We start from the raw sequence: 19,315 nt of genomic DNA, 5'->3' as shown, positions 1-19,315 counted from the left end.
TGCCTCAACAAATGTTAGACTCTCAATATGGGTTTGCCAAAACAAGCAATTGGGTCTTAAACTGAAATTAAATTCGGGTGTGACGATGAAAACAGAAAGGGGATGCATCACTAGCGAAGTTAGGGTTCTAATGAGAAGTGTGAGGGCGTCGGCAAACAAGAGTAGTGATGTCTCGTGGTGTGTTTTGGTGTAAAAGTAAGTTAAAGAGGTGTTAAGGGTGTAATGGTCACAAGAAGGGCAACAGAGTCTTTCATGCTTTTTAAAGGGTATTATAGTCATTAATTTAGATATCGTGGGTCAAATGATCATTTTGACGGTGGGATTCAACCTGAGCATACCGAATGTGATCATCTGCAACAAAAATATATAATTGGGGGAGTTTTTTGCAACTTTTGTAATTCATAGAGTTTGTTATAGATTCGAAAATAGTCGAGGGAAGTTTTTTCGCATTTAATCCTAGTTAAAATGAAGTATGTTAGATCCAAAATCACAAATGAGTAATTTTTTATTTTTCATTTTAACCTCTGCCACTCTATCTTTGATAGTCCCCTGAGCCTAACTTACGTTCAAATATTTATTTTTTAGCTAAGCTTAAGTTAGAGAAATTGAATTAAAATTCAAGTCATAAAAATTCTAAAAATTTAAATGTAAATTTTTTAAAAAATTACAAACAAATTATATTTTAGGAGATTAGTTCTTCAAAGTATTGATATATAATAAATTAAAATTTAACTAAAATCAAGTTGAAAATGAAAGGTTGATCTTAATTTGAAAGATATATAATATATTTAAAATTTAAAAAGAATATAATAAAATTAAAATTCGAATTCCGGTTGTTAGGTTTGGTTGGTAACACCTCAGCTTAATCCAAAACCCTAATTAAGTTAGGGTAGGATTTTTCAACCCAAACTCAACCTTAATAATAAAAATAATTGTAAAAATTCGTAAAAATTGAACCGAGGGTGTGTTTGGTTGCATGTAATTGGAGTATTGTAATTGAAATTGATGAAATTTGAGAAAATTTTAATTCAATTTTTTTTAATTATTTTTTTCAAATTTCACAAAATCTAATTCTAAAACTTCATTTCTATGCAACCAAACATGAGCTCTTGTATTTTGGTTTTGCCCATTACCCATAAACAGAAAAGACCAATCGAGACTGTTGAAAAATCAGAAAAAGATCTTCACTCCAACGCCACCAAACAAGAAAGCCCAACCCTCGTTGACCCACGACCTTATAGCCCAGCCCACTCCCACCCCACCGTTCCCAATCCCATCGTTTAGAGCCTTATAGCGCGAAGAGAGTGGGGGCGTTCAAAGTCGTGTGAGAGCGCGAAGAGAGTGGGTGTGTTCGGACTCGCTTCGAAGTTGTGTGAGAGCGCGTAGAGAGAAAAGCGAGAGCGAGAGCGAGACAGAGTAGAGAAAAGATGGAGATGAAATGTCCTGTTACTGGAAATATCATTCGGAAGTCTGTGTTCTCGAAATCAGGATCGGAATCAAAATATTTGACAGAATTTGAAGACCTAGGATTCATAGGTATAATTCATTTCTTGTTGATTTTCAATTCAGTGTGATATAATGTTTTTTTTTTTTTTTATTTTTTTTTATTTTTTCTCAATTCAGCGTGAAATTTAATTCATTGTTTGTTTGATTGAAATTTAGCAAAATTCGGTTTCGGCATAGTTAAGAAATGCCGAAACCGCCTTGATGACTGCATCTACGCCGTGAAGATTGTTTCACTGAAGTCTGCAAATATTCCCTTTGAGAAAGTCCTGAGGTAAGATTGTGCTTGTTCGTGAATATTTTCTGTCATTTTATTTTGTTTCTATGTCTTAAGATTTTTTCACAATTGATTTGATTTTAAGTTGTTCTATTCTAATCTTTGATGGAATTGTTGGAGTTCTTTGTTCTGTTCATCCAATTTTATATGTTTGAGCTGATTTGGTTGAGAGTGCAATAACTGTCACATTCATAGTGAGTTCATTTCCCTGCTTTATATTATCAGATTTATGTTGTAGTTAAATTAACTTATATGTGTTTGCTATGTAAATTGTTCAGGGAGGTAAAGGCTCTGCATCGCTTGCGCCATCCAAATGTTGTGCGCTATCACCAGGTTTATCATCAGTCCTTGCTCGGATGCATTTTTAATTTGTCATGTTACAATTGATTCTAATAATTGGTTAATAAGGAAATCTGAAATCTCATTTTTTCTATTCCATTTTCCTTTCTTTTCCTTTTCCTTTTCTATTTTATTTTATTTTATTTTTTATTTTTTCAAATGAATCAAAGAGTATACAGCAAAACTGTTCTGCTAGTCTTTTGTGCAAACGATCGAAAATGTTAGGCCTGTAACCATTTTGGCCCTCCCTGCAACCTCAATTAACAGGACCACGCTGGGTAATGACACTTCTGACACGTGATTAGATTCCATGTTATATCCTAGACGCATAACTAGATTTTATAAGTCTTTTGAAACTTTGGTTTATTTACTTCCAATCTTATGTCTCTACAGCTTGCCTCATTGAAAGACAACACAAATTGAGATTGTATTGTGTTAGAATGCATCTTTAGAAGATCAATCATCTCCCCCCTCCCCCTAACTCTTATCATTCTATTCCTTTATTCTCTATTTCCTCTTCCCATTTACAACATAATTCAAAGGGGTCACCCTACACCTTTTTCCTATAACTTTTTCTTTTTTAATGATGTTTTTCAAATCTAGTTTTTCATCTCTAATTTTTAAAGCTTGATTTGAAGTTTATTTTAGGTTTCTCAAAGCATTTCTTTCTTACTTCTTCTCAGTTTATCTTCACTGTTTATTATTCAAAGTCTATTAAACTACTTTTAAATTTGGAACTGATTTTTTGACCTTTGTTTTTGGGAGAAAGTTGCAATTGTCAAAGCTAGAGATTTTAGTTGGCGGGCCCCACTGAATTTGTACGATCTTTAATGCTAACCCAACAATTATGAGGTTGTCTTCCTATTGCTTATTTAAAGTGATATAGGTTCAAGATGAATTTTTAAATTCATCTTTGTACAAAAAAGGGGCACTTCTTAATCATGTTCGGATATTTTGTTACGCAGCAACGTGTAAGCATGATATTTCTTAATCATTTTCGGATATTTTTAAAACTTTCCTACACTGGAGACCTAATCCTTCTTAAGTACAAAAAATGCAGTAGCGTATAAGCATCCATATAATAACTCTATTCGATTTATTTGAGACGAAATTTTGATACGGTGTGATACGTAATGTAACTTAACATCATCGGTGTGTCCTAAAGAGTTCTATGTGGGACTTATCGATTTTCTTCTTCTTTGACCTAAGCCCACCATTAAATCAATCACAGTCAGCACTATTGTCAATGTATAAATGTTATCCCACATCAGTTTGGCACTGGAGATAGTGACTCTCATTGAAAGTTTTTTTGATTTTTTTTTTTATATCTGTTTGTTTGAAATGGAGTTTGTTAGGTTAATAGGACCTAGGATGACAAATTTCGCTACTAAAGAGAATCACACAGCTCCAAGCTGCCTTGAGAAACAGCTCTGTTTAACATTTAAGTGAAAAAATCAGTTATGAGACAGAAAAGGAGAGGGGAGAGAGGGCATCCCTGTCTTAAGCCCCTCCCTGCAGGAAACCCTACAGGCACTCCATTAACCAACACTGACTAGTGGACTCAGGTGACACACTGCATGATTCAATCACTCCACCTATTCCCAAAGCCATACCACAGAAGCAGTTGATGAAGAAAAGTCCAAGAGACAGAATCATAAGCTTTGGCTAAGTCCACTTTAAAAGCCATGGAAGGCTTAGTGGACTTTGAGGAGAAGCCCTTCAAAAGGTCATGAGCAAGAATGATGTTGTTGTGAATCCTAAATGCAATCTGTTCATGGTCCACAACTCTGGATAACACAGCAGATAGCCTGTTTGCTAAGATTTTAGAGATGAATTTGTAAGTTCAGTTGCATAAAGCAATAGGTCTATAATCCCCAATGTGGAGGCAGTGAGATAAAATGCATGGTGATTTTAAAAATGTAAGTTGAGTTGCATAAGTTTTTTTTTTTTTTTTTTTTCCTTTTTTACTGCATGCAGAAAAAGAATACTCTGATCTGAACGAAAAAGAAGATTATTAAAAAATGAAGACGAAAACTAATTTGAGTGAGATAAAATGCATGGTGATTTTTTATTTTAAAAAACTACTGTTTTCTTAAGCATGGTACAAGTTTAAACTAAAAGTAAGAGTGATAAAGGATAAAAAAATGGCACGTGCACACATAGAAGAGGAAAGATGGTGATGTTTCATTTATCTATACTGGTTGATTTAGTTTTTTAAATTTAATTCTCGCAAATGTATAGTATGACCTGCATTTACATGATGCATGTAAGCACATGTATGTCATACATGTATTATACAAAGCAGCAAGCAATTAGATTATGTTACAGCCAACATACTCTTTTAGGGCAAGATTTTTTTTTGACATAGTTTATTGTATGCATTAATTTTATTTTGATTGTCATTGTTGATGTTCATTGTTTCAGGCATGGCTTGAGGAGAATTTTTCTGGTGTTTCTTACTGTTCAAGTGATGAAAGCTTAACTGAAGATTCACCTCTGTATATCGATTTCGATTCCCCATGCATGTTTATTCAAATGGAGTTCTGTCCTAGGTATATGTTTCATGTTTCTTTATTTGTTAGGAAAATTCTTTTGTATTTTTATACCTCACACATTCAAGTAATCATTCGCTTATCATATCTTTAAGAAATGTTACTTTACTCAGGAACTCCTTTATGTATTTCAGGCTTCAGCCATTGCACAATTGAATTGAGTGCAAACTTTTAGACTGCAAGTCTGCAATTGATCATTCACATATAATATTTTTTAGAAATACTAAAATGGATTAAAGATAATTCTGAAAATCCTAGCAAGTGATACACTCATTAGAACTACAAATTCTTAATAATCAATTCAAGAATTAGCACATAACCTAAATTTGTTTTAGCATAATAAATTGTAAGAAGGAGCTCCTATCAAGCATCTTTGGATTGAACAAAAACTTCCGTAAACTCTTTTCGATCAGGGAGGATAATATGCAAGATCAAGACTTGTGAAGGTGAAACCAGAAAACTATAAAGTAAGAGTTGAAGGGTTGAGATAACGATCGGAAAGAAAGAAAGGGAAGAATAAATAGAACTTACCAAGACGTAGAGCATAGAGTGGACTTCCAAGTTACTTGAGCATAAAATATGTTAAAAACAGGTGTAAAGCATCAAGCTAATGTCCTCCAATGCAAGCTTCTGAGGAAGGATGATGGTAAGTGAGGAAAACAAAGAAGAGTAGGAGGAAAAGAAGGATGAGATTGGTTGAAACCTCTATTCTTTAGAAACTTTGTCAAAGCCTTTCGCAATCTGGGGTTTAGGCATGAATTTTTCTTGTATTATCAGATTGATTGCAGTTAACCTAGTGTTAGAAGGGCTGTACTCAAGTAGTTATGTGCCAAGCAGTGATCACTTGAGTGATGACGTGTGGACTCGTTGCACATTATAGAGTAAAGATAACCATTAGACAAATGTGCCAAACAAGTCACACTATGTAATATAGGGAACATAATGGAAACTAAAAAGATAAATGAGAAGTCCTTGTAAGAATATCTGGCATGTAAACTATCTAACGAGATTAAAACTATTCTCAAATTAGGAGCCAAAAAAAAAAAAATCTGATTGCAATAACTAATAGTGTTTTGGAAAGTGTCACTCTAACTTTAGTCAGTAGTAATTATGGTATGGGAACTTGAAGATTTCATGGGAATAGTATAAGCTGTCATTAATTCAAAAGGGAAGAACTGTCTATTTTTGAATTTAAAGCACTTCTTGCTGAGTTTCGGGTAAAATTATATTTTTTCTGTGATTATTTTTGGGAGATAAGGTTTTGGTTTGTTATAGTTTTCTTCCCTTCCATGGAGTGTGTTTCTTGGAGCTTTAATGTATTGCTTTATGTATGAAACTGGAGACATTAAATTTTCTGAAATTTTTTTATTAAATAAAAATTCCCTTTTTGTATTCTTCTTTTGTACAAAGCAGGTCCTTAGAGAAGTTTCTGAAAACTTCAGGCAATTTGGATGGACAGAAAATATGGAAGCTTTTTTGCCAAATCATGGAAGGCCTGGCTAAAGTCCATGCGGCTGGTGTTGCACACCCTGATCTATCTTTAGCTAATATTTTATTAGATGCAGAGGATAATATACGCATATCTGATTTTGGCTTGGGTAGATGTCAACTCAACTCAACAAAGCCTTTTCCCATTTTTTTTTTCTTTCTATTTATGCATCTTTTTTATTTCTTTTTCAGTAAATAAGTGCGGTCAATTTGTACAATGCAGCTGAACTATATAACCGCCAAACGAAAGTTGACACCAAGGATGATATGTTCGGCCTTGGTCTCATTTTTTCTATACTTCGTAAACATTTGCCCACAGAGCATGAGGCGTCTGAGCTTTTACGAAATCTGAAGGAGAAAAAAGATTTTCCAGAAAGCTGGATCTATGACGAACATGAGCAGTTAAAGAAAAAAGTATTATCTCAGTTTGCTGCTGGGAACTCATTAATGCAGCAGCAACCGCAACAGTTTTCTTCTAGTTCAGTAAGTGCGTTGCTTGTTTTGTGGTTGATTGAATTTTTAAATTGATTGCTTCAGGTTTTTCTAAAGTCATCATTAAATTTTGCAGCAAGGAGCCGAGCAAGATTCTCTTGACCTTGTAAGATCTAACCATTTCCCATCTTAAAAAAATTATATTTTGCTGCCTATATAATTTATTGGCTATTTAACAGGATAAACAAGAAGTACAAACTCTTGGTGACAGTGAGGGTAAAGAGCCTGATGTGAAGAAAATGAGGTAATGTACATTTACTGTTCTAAAATTCAATAGGTTGATTCATGCATGGTTTTAATTGATGGCACATACTGTGTTGATTAAGTGAGAAGTAGCGCAAAGTTGTTCTTTTACTGGTTTTCCATAGTTAGTTCAAATAAGGTATTAATGCCTTCCATTAGCATCTGGCTCTATTGATTGACTGGGTTAAGGATGATGCTAGTTTATTGTTCAGATCTGGTTGGTGATTTCATACCCATTTAGTACATAGCCTGGGCGATAACAGTTTAGATTTAGGGTCTCTGTTATTATAGGTACTCACTTGGGCCATAACAGGCTAGTGGTTTTTAAGAATTAAGAATAACAAATAGTTAGAAGAGAAAAATTGTAGAATAGTTATTAGGCCAACTATATTATATAAAGCAGAGTGCTGGGATTAAAAAAAGAAATAAGAACGACAAGTTCATATAATTGAAATTAGGATGTTAATGTTGACTTTAAGAGATAATCAAATCAAGAGTACCATATAAGAAGAAGAAGAAAAAGAGAAGAAAGAGGATGAGAGAAAAAGAGAGAGATGGGGAAAGAGAGAAAGAATGAAAGAATACTTTCATCCTTCCGCCACATTCTATTTATACTAACAAGTTTCAGAAGTTACACATAAGCTCCAACTATATTATATAAGTCATAACAAATAAGCCCCTGACAATCAAATTGATCATTCAGTGGTGGTGCTGACTGCTGACTTCTGACTGCTGACTGCTGCTTTGCTAATCTTTCTCATGTACCCATCCATTTCCTTCCCTAAAATGCATCCCTTGTAATTTTGGTGCTGAAATTGATCAAAACCTGCACTGTGAATGACCAATTGAATAATCAGTTATTCTGGACAAATGGACATGGATAGTTCTTATGAAGTGTCAAACTAGTGTATAAGTTAGCAAAGATGTAAACCTGTAAGGGAACTTCGAAGTGCCTAATGCTGCAGAAGTAACAGTCTGACAAATCGGGGGGACAGATGAGGGAGAGGAGGAACCAGAAGTGCTGACATGGTTAACCTTATAAACATAGATAGCACAACAATTACAATGCTTCCATGAGTTTCAGTTACAGTACCCTATACTTAAATCAGCTATGGTTGAGCATGACAATTAAGAAAATAACGCAAGACTAGGGGCAATTTTAGGGCAATCTTGTTATTAATGACATCACTAGGGGTGATTTCACCCTGCTAGGGGCGATTTGGGGCGACAACGGAATTTTCAGGTCAGTGATGAAATCTTTTTTAGAATTCGCAAGATTACCAAGGATCTCGCTCGGAGGGGTTGTGAAGACGGTGATTCCTCACTGAGGGCCGTCGTTGTATATTGACAGAGAATCTGTCGAAGGAAGAAAGACGGTACTATCATCGTGTCTGGTGGGACGATCCGATAAGGAGGTTGGGGGGTGTGATCGAGTGGAAGATTGGGCAGCGCGGGCATGGAATACGTCATGTGGGGTGGGGGTAACGCCTTTATCTGATTCGCTACTTCTCTTCAGGTTTCCTTCTCAAGCAGAGGCTCAACGGGTGTTGAAGGAAGGACGACAACAATGGGGATCTGCAACTTTGAGAATCGACGTGTGGTCTTTCACGGTCGGGTGTTGCTGTGTTCTCAGAGACAAAGGTCTCAAGCAGATTCGGTTGTTCGGACTTCCTCTGCATCTATGGTGTCAAGCCTTGTTTGTTGAAGTAGGGGAATTATGTGGTGGATATGTGAAAGTTGATGTAGATGAGACAAAGGATGCCGAAAGCGTTTGGATCACAGTGAGAAATGGTTCAGCTTGTCCGAAATTCGTGTTCATTCACGACGACAGCTTCTGCTACAAGGTCGTGATTTGGGAAGAAATCTTGCCGGAGCTTGTTCCCTCAACAGAGAGTTTAGAAGGTAGCAATGGGTCACATCTTATGACGGAGGAAGATTGGACGATGATCCTTAGTAAAGGTGAGAAAGGAGTGCTTGAGCTCCAAAAATGGCAGAAAGAAAGAGAAATTCAAAGGGCGGTGAAGTATGTGGGGGGAAGAAGAAGTGGTCGACATGTGCCGGTCAGGCTCGTTGAAACTGAACAGAGAAAGGATACATGTGGAGGTCATAGGGGTGATTCTCCAGATTATTCCTTATCCTTATCTGCTTTTGGGGTAGGTGATAAGAATAGGAGGGGTTGTAATTCGGATTGGGCTGAGGTAGGTGGTGGGTTGGGCCGAAAGGTGTCTAGGCAGGCCAAGGGTGAGGCCTTAAACCAATATTGGCCTAATTTGAATAATGGCCTCATTAAGCCCAAGTCTAACAGAACATTGGCTAGGTCTGGGCCTGGGCCTCGGACCCCCACACTAAAAGATGGTTACAGAGAGGGCCCAATTCTTTGTCTATCTCTTTTTTAAACATTAAGCCCGGTCCAAATTCATTGGAACTAGGTCTTGAAGGACAAACCCAAGTCCAGGCCCAAGCTCAAGTCTTTTCTTCTTCACAGCGAGACTCGCCTAGGAATTTGTCATCTGTTAACAGACATTGGACTTCGTCTGAGCAAGCGAAGTGGACGACGATGCGTCCAAGCACAGCCGGTCACCATGGCTCTCGATGGACCCGTAATGAAAAACAAAAGTGGGTCGCACGCTCTCATGCCTTCAATCCAGGTTTGACCTCTGTTCCTCAGAGTTCTATTTCCACTCCTTCTTCTTCTTCTCCTTCGCGCGGGGTGTTGAGGAGGGGTGGTGGCGTGGAGAATGGTTCTGCTCAATAGAGGGATTTTTCAGGCTCTATTGTATCACAGATCAATGGGACTGATGTTTCAAAAGACACGTCTGACAGTGTATATTGCTCTAATGGAGTGACAGTTTGTGTGGGAAGAGATCTTCACTTCAAGTTGACAGACAATTCAGTTGTGGCTTTGCTCAAAGAACTCAGGCTTTTTGTTGCTTTGAAAGGTTTAAACTGTTTACCATTCAAGTCTGAGGCGAAAGACGTTCACAGTTCGATGACGACTGATTCGGATGATTCTAGAACAGAGTTGGATTTGTAGTTGAATACGTACGGGAACGGCAAAGAGAGTGAGGGGGAGGAGAATGGAGTTGGGGTTTCTTCTCAGCAAGTCTGTTCTGCTGATTATTATCCTTGGATGGAAACGGATCAACCTGATGCGGACATAGTAGAACCTCTGGCAGTTGTGAGACCTGATTGTTTGGAGACGACTAATAATCGATGGGTGATAGAGAATATTGGCATGGTCAGTGAAGCCTTGGGTGTCTCTTCAAAGGGTAATGATGATCATATTTTGTCCATCCTTCATGCAATAGTGGCAGGGAATAACAATACAGAGACCTTTCAGGGTACAAAAGAAGTTAAAAATAGAAAACATTTAACGTATCGGAAAGAGGAAAAGGAGGTTAAGAACTTCATTTCCTATGTTAACTATGAGGGGAAGGATAGGGTGACTAAAGAAAGGGGAAGGACAAGAAATGGGAAACGGGGAGGGGAGATGATCGTTTTTGGTTCTTAATGAAGTTACGAATTATTACGTGGAACGTTCGTGGTCTAAATGATCCGGACAAAAGAAGGGTGGTCAAGGTAGCTATGAGGAAGTGGAGTGCCCATGTTATATGCTTGCAAGAAACAAAGATGGCTTCTATTATCGACGAGGTGGTCAGGAGCCTTTGGAGGAAGGTTCATGGAATGGGAAGCGTTAAACGCCTCCGGCACCTTGGGCGGGATTCTAATTATGTGGGATCGAAGGTGGTTATCAAGGATAAACATTTGGAAAGGAAATTACTCCTTATCATGCGTGTTTCAGATGGAGGAAGATAATTTCAGTTGGGTCTTTTTTGGAGTTTATGGACCAGTTATAGATAGTGACAGACCAGCCTTTTGGGATTAGCTTTGCTACGTGAAGGGTATTTAGTCGTTGCCTTGGTGCTTAGGCGGGGATTTTAATTCTGTCAGGTCTTCATTTGAGAGGTCCACAGGGGGTAGGTGGTCCTTGGAGATGACCCAGTTTTCAGAATTTATTGATAGTCACTTCCTAATTGATCTGCCATTGGAAGGGGCAACCTTTACTTGGTCTAATGGCAGGGATCCGGTTACTTATTCAAGACTGGATAGATTCCTAATTTCTGGGGAGTGGGAAGAGAAATTCCCGGATGTTACTCAGGCAGCTCTGGTTAGGGTGACATCTGATTATGTGCCCTTAGTTTTTGATTGAGGAGGGTTGAGATCTAGACGCACACCATTCCACTTTGAAAATATGTGGTTGAGATATGAGGATTTCCAAGGGAAAGTCCAGTCTTGGTGGGGGGAGGAGACTTTCACAGGTTGTGCTAGCTAAGAAGTTTCAGTTTCTCAAAACTGAGCTTAAGAGGTGGAATAAAGAGGTGTTTGGGAATCTTGAATGGAAGAAGAATAGAGTTCTAGCTGATATTGCTGAGCTTGATCGTCTTGTTGAGTTGGGGCAGGATGTAGAGTCTTTGCGCTCTAGGAGAGTTTGTCAGGCTATTTTTGCTGAGATTGCTGCTATGAAGGAGATTTCGTGGCTTCAGAAATCTAGAGCATTGTGGCTGAAAAAAGGAGACCGCAATACAAAATTCTTTCATAGGCTTGCTAAAGCTCACAGAAGATGTAATCACATCAGGCGTATCCGTGTGAATGGCTCCGAGCTGTGGAGAGAGGATGAGTTGCGTGGGGGAATAGCTTCTTTTTATCAGCAGCTTTACACTGAGACTTTGGGATGGAGACCCAAGCTTAATGGTCTTCAATTCAATTCTATTTCTGCACTGGATAGTGACAGGCTTGAGGTTCCATTCACTGAAGAGGAAGTGCTTAAGGCGTTATCAAGTTGTAATGGTGATAAAGCTTCGGGACCTGATGGTTTTATTATGCGGTTTTTTAAGGAGAGTTGGGAGGTAGTGCGCAATAAGGTGATGGGCACCTTTTAGGAATTTCATTTTCATGGCACTTTTGAGAAATCATTGAACGCATCTTCTATTGTCTTTATTCCTAAGAAGGGTGGTGCCTCTGAGGACTTTCGGCCAATTAGCTTAGTGGGATGCATGTACAAGCTCATTGCCAAGGTTCTTGTTCTTAGGATGAGTAATGTATTGGATGGAATTATCTCAGAGTCACAAAATGCTTTTGTTGGAGGACGGCAGATTTTGGATTCTGTCCTTATTGCAGGGGAATGTGTTAACTCCAGGGTGAAGAGTGGGTTCTTGTGAGTTCGAACACGATGAAGGGATGATGCGAGACACTGGTCTCTGGCGGAAAAGGAGAATTGGGTCTCTGTGAGTTCAAACACGATGAAGGGATCTGGACTGAGATCGAAGACGTTCAGGCATGGTGCGTGTTGTCAGAATCTGCTTTCTGGTAACAGTTTTGGGTTGCTCCAGTAAAGCTCCCTTTGTGAGGATGAGACTCGCAACTATGACTCCCTCAAGGAGGATGTGTCGAGTTGGTCTAATAAGTCTGGGAGAAGATGGACTAGAAAGGACAAGCAAAAATGGGTCGCCCGCAACGTGACTCCTGAATCGGGTAAGTCCCCCCCTTCTTGTTCTCGTAACTTCTCCTTTTCTCATTCTTCTCTTTCTTGTGGATTAAGGAGGAAGGAGGTGGGGAACGGTTTTGTTGGTTTGTTACGGAGGCTCTCACCAGTGTTTGAGGTGGGTAATGAGACTGTGGATACGGCTGATTTGGGGTGTGGGTTTTTTTGGACCGTTAGAAAAGGATGGGACGGTCGGTTTGTTTGTGGATGGGGGTTCGGACCGTGTCAGCAAAGGGCCGGAGGATTCTTGTTCGGATTTTTCCTTTTCTTCTCATTAGATGGTTACATTTGGGTTTGACATGGGTGGGATGGTCAAGCCTCAGCTGGATTTGTGTCTTCCTAGGGGGGATGAATTGGTGCCATCTCAGTCAGTTTGTGAGCCAGACTTGATGACTGTTTGCGTGGGAAGGATATCCGTATCGTTCTTAATGAGGAATCAACCTCTTTGTTGGTGAACAAACTACAGAAACATAGGCGCCTGACTGATGTGCCTTGGTGCGATTCAGTATCCTTTTCTGAGGTTCATAATAGTGGGGTGGATAGTGGTGCTGAATGGGAGACTTGTGTGGATATGATTGAGGAAGGTGAGAAAGGGGAGGCTGAGGGGAATCGGGAGGAACAATGTCGGTCCTTGGATATGGTTTTGTGGGAGGAGGAGAGCTTCTCAGATTTGGGGTTGGTTGACCCTCTGGCAGTTGTTCATCCGGAGGGGATGGCCAGTGCCCTTGTTAGGAAGGAGTGTGATGGCCTTGGTAAGGACTGGGTTTTGAGCAACATCGGGCCCACGAGTAATTTGTTGGGTGTTTCTTGCAAAGGTAATCAGGAGCAAGCTTTCGCTATTCTTCAAGCTATGGTGGAGGGGAAAGAAGGGGAGATGATTCAGTTTTCTAGAAGGAGGAGGAAGAAGACTCAACCCTCTTGGAAAGGGGGGAGGGAACTGCGTAATCTCTGTTATGATGTGAATTTTGATGGGGTTCTTGCGGGGAAGAAGGTGAAGGGGGGTGTTAAGAAGGGAGGGAGGGGTAGGGGGTGAAGGGTGCTGTTATTTTTCCATGAAGCTACGACTTTTATCCTGAAATGTCCGTGGCCTCAATGACCCGGGCAAGAGAAAGGTGGTGAAGATGGCTGTGAGGAAATGGGGGGTTCATTTGGTGTGTCTCCAAGAAACGAAGATTGATTCTATGACTGATAGAGTTGTTAAGAGCCTTTGGGGCAATAGGTTCGTTGAGTGGGAGGCGCTTGATTCAGTTGGGACTTCTGGAGGTATTCTTCTGATGTGGGATAGGAGATGGATGGATAAGGTGGATGTGTGTAGGGGGCTGTTCTCTTTGTCTTATGCCTTTGTGTTAGAAGAGGATGACTTCCCTTGTGCTTTTTCAGGTGTCTTTGGGCCAGTGGATGACTGTGAGAGGCCTAAGCTGTGGGAGGAGCTTAGTGCGGTTCAGGAGATGTGGTCTCTTCCTTGGTGGGTCATGGACTCCGGCTATAAGGTTTTTCTCAGAGTTTATCAATGATCATTAGCTTATTGATCTCCCTTTGGAGGGAGTTGCTTTCACTTGGTCTTATGGTAGGGAGATGCCTACTTTTTCACGTCTGGATAGATTCTTGATCTCTGGAGAGTGGGATGAGTAGTTTCCGGATACAGTTCAGGCTGCATTGGCTAAGGTGACGTCGGATCACATCCTTTGGTTTTGGATTGTGGAGGTTTGAGCCATCCTCGCACTCCGTTCAGATTTGAAAATATGTGGCTTAGAACGGCGGATTTTCAGGGTTTGGTGTGGACTTGGTGGGAGGAGGACATGTTGGTGGGTACTTCGAGTTTTATCCTTGCAGGAAAGCTTTGTGTTTTGAAGGATAAACTTAAAGTATGGAATACGGAGGTGTTCGGTAACCTCGAGTGGAGGAAAAATAAGGCTCTTGCTGATATTGCAGAGTTTGATAGATTGGATGCAGAGGGAGGCCTTGAGGAGTCTCAACGGTCTAGGAGAGCAGCTTATCAGGCTGAATGTGCTGAGATTGTGGTGATGGAGGAGATCTCGTGGCGGCTGAAATCTTGGGCTTTGTGGTTCAAAGAAGGTGACCGTAATACTAAGTTTTTTCACCGAACGACCAATGCACATAGGAGGGGTAATCATATTGGTCAGATTCGGGTGGATGGATCGCTGTTGACTTCTGATGAGGAAGTGCGAACGGGGATTGTTTCTTTTCATCAGAGGTTATATACTGAGCCTCTTCGTAGGAGGCCAAGGCTTGATGGTCTTTATTTTGACTCTATTTTAGTGGAGGATAGGGATGGGTTGGAGAGATCTTTTACGGAGGAGGAGGTCCTGACGGCTTTGAAGAGTTGTAATGGTGATAAAGCTCCAAGCCCGGATGGTTTCACTATGAGTTTCCTCCTGGAAAGTTGGGAGGTGGTCAGACAGGAGATTATGGGCACTTTTCATGAGTTTCATTCCATTGGGAAGTTCGAAAAGTCGCTGAATGCTTCTTTTATTGCTTTGATTCCTAAGAAGGGGGGAGCTTCTAATATTAAGGACTTTCGACCTATCAGTTTGATTGGGTGTTTGTATAAGCTCATCGCCAAAGTCTTGGCCTCAAGATTAAGGGGGGTTTTGGACGAAGTCATTTCAGAGTCTCAAAATGCCTTTATTGGGGGCAGACAGATTCTGGACTCCGCTCTTATTGCCAGTGAATGTGTGGATTTTAGGCTTTGTAGCGGTGTTCCCGGAGTTTTGTGTAAGCTGGACATCGAGAAAGCCTATGATCATGTTTGCTGGAACTTCTTGTTCTATTTGCTTAAGAGGATGGGTTTCGGTGAGAGATGGAAGAAATGGATTGTTACTTGCATTTCATTTGTCAGATTCTCGGTGCTGGTTAATGGTTCCCTTTCTGGGTTTTTTGGCAGTTCTCATGGTTTGAGGCAAGGGGATCCCCTCTCCCCTTTCTTATTTATTATTGTTATGGAGGCTCTTAGCAGGCTGATGAGGAGGGTTGTTACCTTGGGGCTTTTTCGGGGCTTCAAGATTGGTTCTGAGGCAGTTCATCGATTGAAGATTTCTCACTTGCTGTTCACGGATGATACATTGGTTTTTTGTAAGGCAGAGATGTCCCAATTGAGATACTTGAGATGTGTCCTAGTTTGTTTTCATGCTGTTTCCGGTTTGAGAATCAACGTGGGCAAGAGTGTGCTTGTCCCTGTGGGGGAGGTTCAGGAGGTGAATTCCCTGGCAGCTGTTCTTGGTTGTAGGACAGGTTCCTTCCCTATTTCTTATTTGGGTTTGCCATTGGGGGTCTCCTTAAGAAGGGTGGGTTGCTGGGACCCAGTTATTGAGTGCTTCGAGAGAAGGTTGGCTAGATGGAAAAAGCAATATATTTCGAAGGGGGGAAAAGTTACGCTGGTGAAGAGTGTCCTGTCCAGCCTCTCAACCTATTTCCTTTCTCTGTTCCAGATTCCCTCTTCTGTTGTCAGGAGACTTGAGATGATTCAACGTAACTTCCTTTGGGGTGGTAGGGGGGAGGAGTTTAAGTATCATCTTGTTCGGTGGGAGCAGATTTGCAAGCTTCTTAAGTCAGGAGGCCTTGGGATTCGGAGGTTGGTCTCATTCAACAGGGCCCTTCTTGGCAAATGGTTTTGGAGGTTTGGTAATGAAAGACATAGACTTTGGAGGAAGATTGTTGCTTGCCGGTTTGGGGAGGATAGAGGGGACTAGTCTGCTAGACAGGCTAGATCTGCTATCGGCGTGGGTGTGTGGCAGTCTATTGGGAAGGGTTGGGATGAGTTTTCTAAGCATATTAGGTTCAGAGTTCGGGAAGGTTGGAGTGTCTGGTTTTGGGAGGATCCTTGGTGCGAGGAATGTCCTTTGTGTCAACGGTTTCCAAGGTTGTTCAGGATTGCTGTGGATTGCCATGCTTTGGTTGCTGACTGCTAACGCCTTGATAGCGGTATGTTATCTTGGGATGTTCGGTTTGGGCTAGCTTTCCAGGATTAGGAGCTGGATGGTGTCATTGCCTTTTTGGACCTTTTGTATCGACAGGAGGTGGATGGCACTGGGGGGACCTTTTGACTTGGGTGCCTTCTTCGTAGGGGACTTTTCAGGTCCGGTCTTTCTTCTTCTGTCTTTCCAGTTTTCAGGCCCCCTTTTATCCATGGAAAACGGTTTGGCATTCGAAGGCTCCTCTTAGGGTGGCTTTTTTTGCTTGGACTGCTGCTTGGGGCAAGGTCCTGACTCTGGACAATTTGAGGAAGAGGAGACATGTCATTGTTAATCGGTGTTGTCTGTGTATGACCGATGGAGAGTCTGTGGACCACCTTCTCTTGCACTGCCCAGTCCATGACTGTTGGAGCCTTATGTTGGGTCTTTTTGGCGTTTAGTGGGTTATGCCTCGGACCTCACAGGGTCTTATCGATATTTGGAGTGGACAAATGGTGGGGGCTCAAGTTTGCGACTTCTGGAGGGCGACTCCCCTCTACATTTGGTGGTGTCTATGGAAAGAACGCAACAGAAGATCCTTTGTTGGGGAGGAGTTACTCATTGGGGCTCTTAAGTATTCTATTATTTGCTCTCTTTTTAGTTGAGGCATGGGGAGAGATTGTTCTTCCGTTGAGGAGTTTTTGGACTTTTTGGGGTCTTTGGATCCTTAGGCTTTCTTCTTTTTTTTGTTCTTGGTTCTTGTACAGCTCTTGGGATGTGTTCCCCTTTTGAACGCTTTCTAATACAATTTTACTTATAAAAAAGAAAAGAAAAAAGAGTGGGTTCCTGGTGTCTTATGCAAACTCGATATCGAGAAAGCCTATGATCATGTTAATTGGAAGTTCCTTCTTTACTTAATTCGGAGGATGGGGTTCGGAGATAGGTGGATAACATGGACCGAAACTTGTATTTCGTCTGTTATGTTCTCTGCGTTAGTGAACGGATCTTCTGCTAGTTTCTTTGCGAGCTCGCGAGGATTGAGATAAGGAGACCCTTTATCGTCTTTTTTATTCCTTATTGTCATGGAAGGATTGGGCAGATTAATGAAAAGAGCGGAGGATTTGGGTTACATCAGGGGGTTCAGAGTCGGCAGAGATGTTGCACATCAGATGGAGATTTCTCATTCGTTGTTTGCGGATGATACCTTGGTTTTTTGTGATGCCAATGTTTCCCAACTCAGATATTTGAGGTGCATTCTTGTTTGTTTCCAAGCAGTTTATGGGCTTAAGATCAATGTTGGAAAGAGTGTGCTTGTCCCTGTGGGGGATGTTCCTGATATTTCATCCTCAACTACAGTTCTTGGGTGTGGAGTGGGTGTTTTTCCTCTTCCTTATTTGGGATTGCCTTTGGGAGTTTCCTCTAAGAGAGTGGGGAATTGGGACCCGGTGATTGACAGGTATGAGAAGAGATTGGCAGGATGGAAAAAACAGTATCTTTTGAAGGGGGGGAAGGTCACTCTTATTAAGAGTACTCTCTCGTCCCTTCCTACCTACTTTTTATCTTTGTTTCAAATCCTATGCTCTATTGCTGAAAGGATTGAAAAAATTCAGAGGGACTTTCTATGGGGTGGAAAAGGAGAGGAGTTTAAGTATCATCTTGTTAATTGGGAACAAGTTTGCAAACTGTTAGAATGTTTATGTATATATATATTTATGTTGGGTCATTATGTTATTACCCATAGTTGTTAGGATCATTGTATAAATTAGGTAACCTTATTTAATTAGGGTTGTTTGTTTTCCCTTTATAAAAGCCACTGTAGGCTTAAGGGTTGGTGTGTGAAATATATACAAGAGATATATATAATATATATTCCCTCTTTCTCTCTCTCATGAATCTGAACATGGTATCAGAGCAATATGGATTCATGGGTGTGGGAAACGACAATTGCGTTGCCATTGTATGAGATTGGAATCGCGATCGGAATCGCGAGTGTGTTGTCGCGTTGCGTGTCTTTGCCGGAAGTTCTTGTCGCCGGTAGGTTGAGAACATCGTAGTCGTCGTCGTCGTCAGATTTGCAGCCTCCTTCATCGCTGTCAGATCTGAAGCCCCTTTGGTCGCTCATGTTGTTGTCGCGTTGGTCGTCAGCAAGCTCGCCGACATCCACTGTCGTTATTTGCAGAGGTGAGGCTTCATCGATTTGTCTTTTCTCTTAGTCAGAAGTTGCAGAAGTGTTTGTCGCTGTTTTTTGCCGTCGCCGCTGCGTGCTTGCCGGCGTCTGTCAGTGGGTGAAGAAGAACAGCGGTGTTTGGCTACGCGGTTATGCTATTCCAACCCTGGTTAACTAAAACCGGAATAGCAGAGACCCGGTTTTGATCCGGTCCGATTGCCCAGATCCAGCCCGACTGCCCAGATCCGAACCGACTGCCCATGACTTCAGTCAAGCTTAATGGCAAAAATTACATTTTATGGGCCAAATCAGTAGCCATTTTCCTGAAAGCCAAAGGCTTTGGCACTCATTTGGTTAAGGATAAACCCAAAGACAGTGATGCTGATTTCAGTTTATGGGAACAAAGGGATGCTCAGATCATCTCCTTAATGCTGAATTGTATTGAACCTCATATTAGCTCCAACTCGTTATATCTGGACACTGCCAAGGAGATATGGACCCGACTCCAACAGCTATATTCAGGTATTGGTAATATCACCAGAATTTATGAGGTGTGTAGACAATTTTTTGACCTTTAGCAAGGGACTCATAGTTTAGAAGAATACCTCTCACGGGCAATGGGTCTTTATGAAGAAATGAATTTGTATCAACCGATCACTTTTGATGTGAGAAGCATGCAACAACAACGTGAGGATTTTAATGTTGTTCGGTTTCTCACAGGATTGTCACAAGAGTATGAACCTGTTCGTGCACAGATTTTGGGTAGCCCTGCACTTCCCTCTCTTCCTGATATGTTATCCA

At 40.9% G+C, this 19,315-nt stretch overlaps 1 protein-coding gene across 2 annotated transcripts in view; it reads left to right on the top strand.

The window, feature by feature from the left end:
• The first annotated feature begins 1,180 nt into the window (after positions 1–1,180).
• Positions 1,181–19,315, top strand: part of LOC132271302 (uncharacterized) — a 34,323-nt gene continuing 16,188 nt past the window's right edge. Inside the window, exons 1-8 of one of the 2 annotated variants that reach the window (XR_009469693.1) lie at positions 1,181–1,536; positions 1,663–1,777; positions 2,059–2,113; positions 4,544–4,671; positions 6,085–6,269; positions 6,383–6,646; positions 6,728–6,757; positions 6,831–6,895. Coding sequence is in view for 1 of the 2 variants with exons in the window: in XM_059772641.1 (XP_059628624.1) it covers positions 1,428–1,536; positions 1,663–1,777; positions 2,059–2,113; positions 4,544–4,671; positions 6,085–6,269; positions 6,383–6,642; positions 6,728–6,757; positions 6,831–6,895 (947 nt within the window). In the remaining variant the exon portion in view is untranslated. The remainder of the gene's footprint in view (positions 1,537–1,662; positions 1,778–2,058; positions 2,114–4,543; positions 4,672–6,084; positions 6,270–6,382; positions 6,647–6,727; positions 6,758–6,830; positions 6,896–19,315) is intronic. The other variant, XM_059772641.1, reaches the window with a different exon arrangement.

Source organism: Cornus florida, unplaced genomic scaffold, assembly GCF_030987335.1.
Source record: "Cornus florida cultivar Cherokee Brave unplaced genomic scaffold, ASM3098733v1 CherokeeBrave_3.0.0_Hap2_Chr08, whole genome shotgun sequence".
NCBI lineage: Eukaryota > Viridiplantae > Streptophyta > Magnoliopsida > Cornales > Cornaceae > Cornus > Cornus florida.
Note: the sequence above shows the minus strand (reverse complement) of the source record. Positions and strands in the feature narration are given on the sequence as shown.